General features: G+C 36.5%; 1 protein-coding gene across 4 annotated transcripts in view; it reads right to left on the reverse strand.

Annotated features, from left to right (window-relative positions):
• Positions 1 to 13,092, reverse strand: part of SORCS2 (sortilin related VPS10 domain containing receptor 2) — a 579,339-nt gene that overhangs the window by 117,242 nt on the left and 449,005 nt on the right. For all 4 annotated transcript variants that reach the window (XM_055725044.1, XM_055725032.1, XM_055725036.1 and 1 more), the window contains exons 4-5: positions 6,020 to 6,184; positions 1,223 to 1,296 (exon numbers count right to left, since the gene is read on the reverse strand). In XM_055725044.1, coding sequence (XP_055581019.1) covers positions 1,223 to 1,296; positions 6,020 to 6,184 — 239 coding nt within the window. The remainder of the gene's footprint in view (positions 1 to 1,222; positions 1,297 to 6,019; positions 6,185 to 13,092) is intronic.

A 13,092-nucleotide genomic window follows, 5' to 3' on the forward strand; every position in this document is an offset into this window, starting at 1 on the left:
CCCTGCCCAACTTCAGCAGCAGCAGCACACATGCCAGCACACCTTTGGACCTGTCAAGTTACATTTTGGGCACCTGGCCAATGTATCTGTAGGTACTATAAGAGCTCTGCATGCTTGTAACCTCTACACTAGCAGTTTAAGTAGGTCAGGGTTTTGTTTGTTTTGTTTTTCTCCATGTATGGCCAGGATGAGTACCTATTTCAAGAGAAAAGCAACTACTTGAAGAACTAGGAGGAGCACAGCATGAATACCAAACACATTGCAAATCTTGCAACCAAGATGAGGTATACCCATTTCAATACTGGCAACACCACTAGCAAACCACAAAATACTGCTGAAAGCCAGATATGGCTCCACAGACATATGGACAATTAAACTTTATGCAACTGACATGGATCAGAGTCCTTCTAAAATTAAAATTAAAAGTCATTTAGGGAACAGAAGTGTCCAGTATATTATGACTAATCCTGTAATAAAACATACCAATTTTTAATAATGAAACAGTTATGGGCAGTTACACACTGAAGCAGAACACGAAAGGGGGAATTCTCTGGCTTTTTCAATAGAAATCAGATAAATATTGAGTGTGAAAACTGACCATTTTTAAATAAAGAATTATTTAAAACACTACCAAAAGATCTATTTTAGTGTAAAAGAAGTTACACACTTTTCAAATCAATTTAATTAGTATAAAAATCAGGCATTGACTTATTTTTCAAACATTTTGTCAACCTGCTTAAATCACTTAAACATTTAGAGACAGAGCAAAATATTTGAGCTGAAAATGAAATCATTTGATATATGTGCACTTGATAAAACCATATTTTTCACCAGTTTCCTTAATAATGTAAGTTTATATATGACTCCATTTAATAGGTTTGATTCAACCTCTCTTAAAAAAATGTTATTGATTTTTCTCAGCAAAAAAACCTGCTCTCCTTTCTAAAGATCAATTTCACTAGTAAAACGAAGAGCAATTTCATTGGACATTACGACTCTCTCTAAATCTTGGGCTCCACAGATCCAGACCTATAACCCTTATATGTGCTGACACTTGGAATGATCACTGGCTTGAGTATGAATTTGTGATAGTGGACACAGCAATGCTGACATAATCTGCAGAAGACAACAAGGCTCATACTGAAAGAAACATCTTTCTTGATTAGAATGAAATACTTTTGCTGTTCATTTGTTACTGGGGAAAAAATAACAGACTGCTTACCAAAATATATGATCTTTTGAAACTCGTTCCTGCAGAAGGATCCATTTTTTCCCCAAGTCCATGGATACATAAACCTAAAAAAAAAATAAAAAAAAATAGATGATAGGAAACTGTTAATGTTGTACATCTTCGAAGACAGGTCCTATGTCACTATTAAAATGACAGGTTGCATACAATTTATTTTTTTTTTAAATTATTAACAGGAACTCTCTACAATGTTTTTCAGAATAATAACCATACATAAAGAAAACCTTTTAAAATATAATCTATAATGAACAAAACTCAGTAACGATTACTTCTAGTTTACCACAAAAACAAATCACAGTTCATTTTGGGTCAGATTCTTTTTTATCTCAGTATGGTTACACAAGATGGTAAAAGGACCTTTTTCTTCTTCTTCTCATTCATTGATTGAACAAGCACAAATGTTCCCTCTATGCTTCAAGCCTTAATTCCATCAAAAATACTTAAATCAGAAAGTCAGAGTATTTAAGACTCTACTGGAATAGGACCAAAAGATACTAGAGAAATGCTTGAGAGATTTGATGAGGAGAGATGCACTGAGGCGCTTGCTTCATGGGTACCAGTTTGTGACCCATGAGAAACGGTCACTCAGCAGAGAGGCAGAAGATGCCTGGAGCAGGAAGACTCGAGCTCCACCTTCCCTCTGAACAGTAGACTCCTGGTGAAAAACCAAATGCTAATGATATGGATGGATATCAAGAGTGCAGATGAAAGCTGTTTTCCTCCAAAATAAAGTAGGATATAAAACAGCTATTCAAAAATCTCCCTCCTTCAGCATTTGCCTTCATCATGTGTTTGCTCCCATTAAAATAGGAAATATCTGAGAGTTCTAAACAGACAGATTTAAATCCCCTGCTGTTTGCAGGCATTTATTATTTGATCCAATTTACATATGATGGGTTTTCTCTTAATATCTCTAAGATGGAAAAAAAAAAGACAAGTAAAACTGTTCTCTGATGTGGGAATAAGTCACCATTTCAGTCACTGATTGTTCTGGGGGTAAATGTCTTATGAGGACTAGTAAGGAATGTTTTTGTTTTAAAATGACAGATTCACTGACAAATGAAAAAAAAAAAACCAAAAAACAAAACCCACCACCAAACCAAACAGAACAACCCCCCATGATTATATATTATGTTTTACTACAGAAAACCAGCAACATTAAGATGGAAAGATAAAAGCTGAGGTAACTTAGCACAACTCTATGGGTAAATTTACTAAAGTCTGAATTAAAGATAAACCAGTATTTCCCAGTTACTCTGCACTTCACAATGACTGGGCTTTGTTCCACTGCACACTCAGTTAAAGCAGGTAGACCACAACTCGGGTAAGAAACTACAGTAAGGACTCAGATTACTTACTTTATTATTCACTCAGTCAGTGCACAGATAAATGAGCAGGGATCCAAAAGTCTTCACCCTTAGAGCTAAATGTGTTAATGACAGGGCTGCAGAGCCAGGCTCCTGATTTGTCTGCTAACTTTCTGATCTCAGTTTTATTATGTGGGTTAGGGTTTGCTGAAACCAGTGTATTTTATAGCATATAGCTTAGAGCAGCCTCGTGGAGAGAGGAATGTGGCTTTGAGTGGGCTAGACTGTGATGGATGAAGAACCTAAGCTTCTTACTTGTTCAAACATCTGTCACCAAAGGCATTACAGAAGAGATAACCATTGGTTTGGCCATCTTTTAAAAGGGTGGACCTACTCAGCTAGTTACCTGCCTCAGCAGACTGCTATAAATCTGGAAGACATGATCATTTAATGCGCTGCCCTAACTCTGTTGTCCAAGTTGCAAAGACAGACAAGGAATCAGAGGTTCCTGGCAGGAGGGGAAAAGAGCTATTTAGGATAAGGGACAACACTGGCACATGAACAAAGGGATGTAATTTTGTCATGGATGAATTTCAGAAGAAAATGAGAGAAGATTCCTGCCATTAAAAGAGTGAGGCCTGTGCAGTAGGGGCCAAAAAAGACCAACCCAAACCCAACACACATGCACACACTCCCCCCAAACCCAAACTACCTCCCGTCACACACATTTAAGAGTGAAGTCTGGAAGTTTATGAATAAAGAGTTTGGGTTAGTGTTGGGGGAAGCCCTGGCAACCTTACTGTAAGGGAGAACGAAGCAGGGCTAAGAAGGCATATTTAGACTGAGAGGAACTTTGAAATGATGCAGTATTTGAAATAAATAAAAAAGAATGTGTAACTAAGTTAAACAGACATTCAACTTCCTTCAATTAAAAAAATTACCCATAAGTTTATTTTTTTAACAGGTACATATGACAACACTATTAAACAAGATTAGATATGAGGTGAAAACAATTATATCAGTGGACAGCTAAAATCTTTGGCTTCAGCAAACACATCTAATAGATCTTTTAACTCTGTTTATTACCACACATGTAATAAACATAGGGAATTACTTTTTTTAAAAAAAAAATAATGCTTTTCTCAGTTTTTCCATTTTTTCATCCTTTCAGCTTCCAAACGAACAATTAAAATCTACTGCATCTCTGCCAACTTTTTAAAAAATCTGGAAGTATTTATATAGACTCAGTGAATAGCTGATTGTTATTCATTATAACTGAGGTAGCCAGAAAAAGAGAGTATAGATTTGAGTCAGCAAATGGATTAATCCAACCACATTGACTGGATTTGCATTCGTTTATAGTGTCAGCTAGAGGCTAGAGCTTTATTTAAACAGAATCTAATATTCTGAATGAAAGAACAACTCATTTTTTGCAATATAAAATAAGCCCTAAATCAAATCAGAAGTTGTGAGTAAGGCGGTGATGTTCCAGTAGACAGAGAAGCCTTGCTGATTGCTATTTATGAAGGACATGATCCTGTACTCCCTGTATTCTCAAAAATGCCTTTGTAAGAAATAATTGGAGTAAGAGGAGGTAACAGCTTCTCCTGAGTTTTAGATTGGATTACACCTTGATACTGCTTTGTTCCAGTGAAGGTAAAGTTACTTAACTCAAAAATCTAGACTATACTGTTTCCGTAGGCCAAATTCAGAGCAAGACTGTCTCTCAAGGGCATTGATTTTAGTACGGTGACCTTTTAAGTCAAGTTGCAATTTTGATTTTCAGCTCCTCCTTTGCCAACATATCTCACCCTCCTCTTTCTTCTAGGCCAAATTTGTCACATTGTATACGAAATCGAAGCAGGTTACTGACCCAAAGGCACCCTTCATTCCTACACATTTCAGGTAAAGATGTTGGACTTGTCCAGTATGTCTTTAAGGTTGCCTCCTTCTAGTGTAATATTGAAATCCTGAGCAAAGTCCATCAGATTACCTAACCCCTTCTGCTACTACTGCAGGGCTACTTTTTACTGAATATTTTGTCCAGTCACATTTTAAATGTGGCATACAATGGCATCACTCCTTTTGGAAGATTATCTAAGTATAAAATGCCTGAAAATCTCTCTAACATGCATATTTAATCAAAACACAAAGGAAATGCTTTACTTTGTGCTTCTGCCTTCTCCTTTCTCCTGGCAAATATTTGTACCCACTTGTGCTGGTCAACTTCTTTGCACTCTTACACCTAAAGGTTCTGCAATTCTGTAACCATACAGAATTCAGGAATTATATCTAGCATCAGAAACAAAAGTAAAACTCAAAAAAAGAGGTTTTCATATTATAGGATTTTCATAATTTCAGGCTTTCCTGAACTATTTTGTTTATATAATTACAAATATGTTGAACATACATTATGTTAGGATTTCAAATTGAAGCTGCTAAATAAAATAATGCAGTCTGTGACTGAGTTTGTTTTTTTATGGGTTTTGTTTAGTTTAGTTTAGTTTAGTTCTATCCTTATTTGCAAATGCCTGTAAACATGAATTCTTTTGGGATCAGCTATTAACTTATATATCCCAGAAAATATCCCAAAAGATGACTTCATATATCACTGAAATCAGTGTAGTAATTGGCTTCAACATGAGCAACTCTCTCTGATTGATCTCACCATGTAAATATATACCTTCTGTGAAGCCTGACAAGGATTAAAATGGACCAGAGTTTGCTAACTTCAGTTTAAAACTGCAGTAATGATCAAGATGGGTCAAAACCACTATCAGGACCAGAATCACAGTGACTTTACAGCTGTGGTTTTGGTGCTGTGAAAGAAAGATGAACTACACACTCACAGACTGTGTGCACGTTCATCAATGCTTCGCCTAACCCACGCAGAAAAAAATATTTTTATAATTTTACCAGAAAAAATCTGAAAGATGGTCAAAATTTACAAATATAATACAACTCCTGAATCAGAAAGTGGTATAAATACATAAGGCAGAGAAGAATTTTACCTTTCTACAGATTCACTGATTCCCCAAATCTGCTGCACAACTATGCAGTTTATTTTATATTACTTTATTTTACATCCCATGAACGGCCTTTGGAGGCACTATTTCAGCTTCATTAACTTTCTACTACACTATAAATTACAGAGCAATTGCTTATGGTCACTTTCTAGGGAGGAACACATTTAAGAGGTACTATTTAACAATATTATGCAGAGGGATAAATATTACGAATATCTATATCAACTGAAAATGCCAGGATTGAAACTACTGAAAAAACAAAGTTGGACATAAAGACAATAAATATTTAAATAAACCTCAAAACCAGAACATGATTCCCTTTTGGGTAACTGATATTTCATAAAACCCAGCACTAATCAGCATATCAGAACCGTTTTATACCTTCTTAACAAAGTAATTTTTAAATTTCAAGCAAATGCAGTATTTTCAAGCTTTACCTTGCCTTCCTTGGTGTAAGCAAGTACTTTATCTTCTTCTTTTGGATGAAAAAGGAGAGTTTCCACAAAGAAAGTGATGGGTTGTTTCTGGAATGTTGCTCCTTCATCCGTGCTTATGAAAAGGCTTTGGTCACGGTCATTATGGGATGAGCTTACAAGAATTATCTAAAAAACAAAAATGAAAACATATCTTCAGAGAACTGTTTTCTCTGTAATAGACAACATAGCTCTATTTTTCTTGTGTAAATGTCAGATTTTGTACATACCTTACCTATCGCAATTCTTGGGCACAAACCTCAAAAGCATCTAAGAGAAAAGGACTTCAAGACCCTATTAATATTCCCTGACCAAATATGCGAATGTTAAATTCTATAACTTCTCTTGCAAATCACACCAATTTGATCATTCTCCTCATTACTACTCAAAATGACTGCCTTAGATTTTGGTCCTTGTGCAAGGCTCAGGAGGCCACACAAGAAAATCTCCAAGGCAACCAAAAAAGAATTAATACTAGTAATGACTCATGTTAACATGCCCATTTAAGTACATCACTTTACTTAGTGATGCTGTCTTTATAAATACTAAACATAAAAATAATCACTGCTAAAGTTATATCAGAAGAATGACACAGGACAAATAATTAGTTTATAGCATCTCTCCATTGCTTCACCATTCTCCTGTTGACTTATTTTTGATAAAAAGGCAGTTCACTCTGATGCAGAAAAATATGCCAAAAATTTATCTGCATTTCCCTCTCAGGTCCAGATAATACCTTGACTCAAACACAGTAATAGCTTGAGCTGTCTCCTCATGTGAACTTCATGTCAGACTTTCAACAGCAAAGAAATTTTTCCCACATAATTTAATCAGAAATTCACTCTTTTCAACTTCTTCACCTTTTGCACTACTGGGGCAGCATGTTATAGCGTGGTTACAAAAATGCCAATGTAAGGATCCATTTTTATTGCCTTTCCAGATCAAACAGGCTCAGTTTGCATTCAAAAAGGTGCCTTCATCAACTGATAGCCTGTAAACAAAACATGGATTTTCAAAGCCCAGCTGGGCACTATTTGGCTCACACTTCAAAAACAATTAAAAAAAAAAACACCAACAACCTGAAATCAGAATGCATTTAGAATATTCAGCAAATGATGCAGAAGACAACACAGAATACTGATACAGTGACTGTAAATTGCTTACAGAGATAAATGTCAACAAGTTATGCAAACAGAATTACAAGAACGTGAATACAGAGAAGGAAATATATTAGCCAACACTATATAATTTTTATGTAGTCCCTTTTCTTTAGAGTACAGCTGAAGTTAAAAATTTGACATTTCTAATGAATTACACAGATATGACAGCTGGACTGAGCTTTTACTGCAGTTGGGCTTTAGGGTAGAAACTATAAATACAACATTTGTAGATGCTCTAATTTGACAGGTTACTTAAGCATGTGCACTTGTAATTGAAGCACATACACAGTTGCACTAATTTCTGCATAGCTTTCATATACCTAAAAGGGGGCACATATTAAAGAACATTATTGAACAAGAGCAGGAATTTCATATAGAGTCCATAGTCTACCACTGAAACTCCACACTAAAGCATATATTATACCAAATCTATTTGTATTAGCTGTGTGTCAAGGTCACTAAGAGCAAGATACTAGCCAATAACCTTGCTACGATCTTGTATTTTTTGTAATGATATACTTTATCCAATAGTAGGAATCTGGTATTTTTATTGGAAAGCTTCCATAAGTGATCTCTTCACAAATGCCATCTTTTATTCCTACAATATCCAATGGCTTCCTGTCTCTTAGTAAACTCTTCAGACAGCATCTGTTTAATTTATTACTATATACACTCTAAGTATGCTGCTGGTGGCCTAGATATAGTATTCAAAGATTCTTGTAACACACTTACTTGGCATGTTTTCTGCAGAAGGCACGACACCAACCCAAAATTGAATGTGACCATCATGTGGTGCCCTGTCCTTTTGCTGGCATTGCAAAGTGGAGTGAAGAAGCGCTTATGCCCAGCACAGAGATTTGCACTTTCCTTGCCACACTACCATCTGCAACTCAGGCTCAAAATATGCAGTTTTTTCTTGGAAATGAATGAATCCAAACTACATGCATGCTGAGGGAGCAATGGAGTGCTTATTCCTGTTGGTTCCTGACCAGATCACAGAAAGAAGGACCCAGTCCTGTGCTAAACTTCACAAGCAAGGCTGCAATATGAGCTCCACAGTCCCTGTGGAAGCTTGTGCCTAGGAACATCCTTGCATTTTAATGCATGCACGAGGCTGGTCCTGAGACCCATGCTTAGATTGCAGCGTGTACAATTCCTTCCACACTGTATCACTAGAAGCAGTATGGTTGTAATTCCATACAAAAAGCTTATTATGTTCGCATACAGTCTTCTAGTTCAAATAACACTTTCCGTAAATATAATTAGCTTCATTCTCTCCTATTAATATTTTTTAAAATGTATACAAATAAGACAACAAATCAGTATGGCATATACTCCTGAAAAGGCATGAACCGTACTTGTACAGAACAGTAATCTCTGGACTAGAGTGCTATTGTCTTGCTTTCTTTTTCTGGCCCAATAAATCTTACACTTCCAAAAATATTGGCTTCAAATTAATAAAGGAAAAAGGTTTATAAATTTGGTAGTGTTTTTTCTCTGTTAATGAGCCTTGAGCATAGGCATGGCTAAGTTTCATAATGAGGACCCAAGAGCAGCTTACAGAGAACATAATTCTAGAAACTAAAGTAATAAGAAAAATGTTAGCTATAATGAAATGCAAACACACTGTGATATTTTCTAGTGCTGTCCCTCAAAAATATCATGTACTTTTTGAAGTTAAATTTATCAGAAAAAATATAGCCTAAAGATTGTAGACATCTAAGTATATATGGCAGAGTCCCTAACTATACTTTTATTCGCATACACATCATAAATCATTTAATGAAATATTTTTGAATTTCACTCAGTGTTCTGATTTCTATTTCAATAGTTTAAACTGATCATTATGTGCCAGGCATTCAGATTTGCCTCCCACAGCTAACACACTGGGTGATCAGACTTGCCTGCTGGCTAACAGTACTTATTGAGGAAAATATTCCAAAGCAAATATAGTATCCACATTAAATGCTTTCCACAACAAGTTTTATTTACTTTGTAAGTGGAACAAATAGGAAAACCTTCCTCCTAGCAACTGATGAAGGGATGCAACAGGGACATACTATCTGGAGAGCTGACTAACAGTGATTGCTGAGGGTTTTATCTCAAAATAAACAACTACTTGCTTGAATAATTATGTATCCAAAAACCAGAACAGATTTTAATCACAGCTAAATTTCACTTAAGCCTCTTTCAAACAACATTTTACAGAGTATTTCTCCCTCCTATGAGACTCTTCTAATATTTTTTTAGTAAATCGTAACTTTATATTATGCTGTTTATCCCTGACATCACTTCTTAATTTCCCATCAGCTAAATAAACAACAATAATACACACATAAACATTCAGATCAGATGTAAATCTACAACTTCCAATAGTTAAGCAGAGGTAAAAGATTATTTCAAGGAGATAAACTATCCCATGGATTGTAAAGAAAATGAGTAAAAATAAAAATATGTTATAGATCAACAGAGAGGAAAACCAAAGATATTTCTGATAAAAAAGAAAAATACTACACTATGCCAACATATGAATTAAAACATTCCAAAAATAAAGAAAAGCTATGCTTTTCCTCATTTCAGGAAAAGTTAGTGAGGCAAGAGGTAATATAAAAGCCAAACAAATCTGAAAATAACTTCATTAAATCCATTTATTTAATCTCTCTTTCAGGACTGATTGGCCAATGTGCATGTCTAACCATTGCCTCTGCTGGGTGGAATCCTAGTCTGAACTGCAAAGGACAAAGAGACTCTGACAGCTTAGGCTACAGTAGCTTGTACATCATACTTTCCCTTCCACTATTACCATGAAGATTTGGAATAATCACAGTGATTACTAGGGAGTTTTAACTGTAGATTTGGCAGCAATTCAAAGCTATGCTGTAATTTCAAGTGGCAATAAACACAGGATATTAGCATGCATCATTTGCAGTGTGTCTGAAATATACCCCTCCTCCCCTCAGTTTAGGTCCAATCAAAATGTAAACGCAAGATAAATTTGATCTTAATCAGCACTTTCTCTAAAACAAGGCAATCTTCTAACACATTACAATTGTGCCATCTCTTTCAACTTCAGCAACTGATCTTAATTTTAATTCCAGATTTTATTTTCCTTTCCATTTCTCTAGTATTCATAAAGGAAAAAAAAAAGTCAAAACATCCATCTCAGTGTCTGACTTGCTACAGGAGATTTCTGCAGTAAGTGATGAGAGAGATAAGACACAGTTTTTTAATTCTGTAATCCTGCATATGGTCAGAAATCAAGCCATCTCATATTCCTAAGCATTCTAAACTGACCTTGAAGGAAGAAACCTCTGGCTACATAACAAAGCAAAATACAGAACTCTTTATTTAAGCTCACAGCAGCCATGCACTGAGAGGCCAAGCGTGCCCAGGAAGAACCTACGCCTCTTCGGTCACCTTCAGTAAACTGAGCTCCCACTGGACACAGATGATTTGGCTATGGGGACCCAATCCTAAAGAGTGCTGGACTCACTCCAGCAAAAATTTTAACGGTGCAAGCTTACGAGCCATCCTCACTAAGGTCACACAACTTCCATTAAGAGCTTGTAATGTTAATGCCTAGATGAAGGTTCTTAACTAAACTGGAGACAAGGCTGCTGGTGACAGCTCCTAGTGATACCATCGCATAAATCTGCATGCCTACATGTGTTTTGAAGAGAAATATTATTTGTGGCAGTACTGTCAGTCTCAGGGCAGTATTCATAGAGCTTCACAGCATGGCAGTAACACCCTCAATGTTTTTCAGGTTAACTAACTCACCTTTTTTCTTATTTTTACAATTTGTGTTATTTATGCATTATTAGATATGCCTGGCTGACACAGAAATTACTCTGGCTCCTGGTCCCAGTTGTAAATGAGATGTTGCTTCTCAGATGGCGTTCATAAAACACACAAAGTGAATTTGCAAGGGTTATGATTTTTATCTTGGATGGTATGAAAGACCCGATAACTCAAAGAGTGGCAAAGCTGCAGAGTGAAAAATAGTCCCTTTACCCTCATAGTGTAAAAACAGTATCTAAGAATCAACCCAGGGTAATCCCAAGCAGAGAGTAAAATAAAATGCCTTCCAGATAACAGTTTAATCTTGCAGATTTTCCCTGGCATTTGCATCCAAAGTCCCTCTTCACACATTAGTTATTCATGAATTTAACCACTAATGAATCACTAAAATCTCTGTGCAACTGAATTGCATAAATGCACATTGATGGAATACATATATGCATGAATGAACATACAAGTTGGACCATTATATTACTTTTAATGGCAAACATTCACAGCTTCCTCTAGAATTTGTATTTACTTTCCCTTGAAGAGCCCCTTTCAAGGTGACAGAGAGTGCATTTCAAAACTAGTCTTTATGAGAACCACTGTTAAGGGAAGGGAAGGTGGGAATGTTAAGGATGGCGCCTGAGAAATACCCACTATGCTGATCACATAATCTCATGACACAATCAAAGGCCATCTGAAGCAATCCTGATGGGACTAATGAAAAGCACGTATTACAGTTTCATGTCCCCTGTATTGTGGTCAGCTCATTAATCATTTGGAATATCACAAATGAAACAGTAATATTATTTATCTAGTACCATCAACACATGTGGCACGTTAGGATGTGGAGTGAATATTAAGAGTTTAGGATCTTAAAATAAAGTGGTTACCAACTGGAGCAGTTGGTAACAAGAGAAATGCTGAAGAGGGAATGAACATCAGCATCTTAACAGAAAAATGTGTTCAGAGCAACTGTATGGAGAACTGGCTCACACTGCAACTAGGCAAGCCTGAAATGAAATAATCTGATCATAAATAGTTTTCAAATAGTTGGCTTTTCTCTAGGCATTCACTATAGTGGAAGCAAGTTTAAGGGTGGTAACATATGATAATAATGAGTGCACACATAGAAACAGCTGCAAAAGTTCTGACTGAAGTTGATGAGCAGCCTGAAAATCCTGCCCTGTTGCACTGTATATACCTTAATCTGCCAGATCTCTATAACTGAACTCCTCAAAGATGCTGACTATGCCAAGTCTCTATATCAGGGGTCCTCAAACTACAGCCCACGGGCAGGATACGGCCCCCCAGGGTCCTCAATCCGACCCCCTGTATTTACAGACACACACACACACCCCCACCCGCTGGGGGTTGAGGGGGGAACCAAGCAGCTGCAGATGACTGCCTGCCACTTCATCTGCACGCCGGCCCCCTGTTTAAAAAGATTGAGGACCCCTGCTCTAGAGCATACCAATTGCAGCTCAATTCTTCAGTCTTCTTATTTAGGGAAGTGTTGGGTAGGGTAAGCAAGCTGATCATTATCTCTTCCTCCACAGGAACAAATCTCGTCCATCCATAACCTGCTAGAACCAAAAACTTTTTGTCACTTGATGGCAAGCCAAATTTTCACAAGGAATGCTCTGTTCAAAAACATTTCAGAGCAGTAATTCACACCACCAGCCCAAGAATTCCGAAAAGCTTGCACATATGCAGCAAATTTGGTATTTCTGCAATATACTGAAAGGTGTGAATACGCCAAAGGTCACGGCAGAGGGAGAGGAGAAAAAATACTCAACATCTTCATAGACAGTCCTTTCTTTAATAGCTGATTTTTCTAGTGTTTTGTGTACTTCTGTTGCAGAGCTAAGATTATTTATCTTCTGAAAAATACATTGATACAAGCAAGTAGTTAATTAACAAGGAATATCTTTCAAATATCCAGTGGATCTCTTGGCACAGGCTGAACTTACACTGAGTGGAACAGAAGCTTTATTAGGTACATAAGGGTGACAAAAAGGAACCTAATACTATTTTTTACAGATACTATTTTTTTGTCTCTGTTTAAAGTGAAATCAGAAGAATCCTTTG

The sequence above is a fragment of the Falco cherrug genome, chromosome 1 (genome assembly GCF_023634085.1).
Source record: "Falco cherrug isolate bFalChe1 chromosome 1, bFalChe1.pri, whole genome shotgun sequence".
Classification (NCBI taxonomy): Eukaryota; Metazoa; Chordata; class Aves; order Falconiformes; family Falconidae; genus Falco; species Falco cherrug.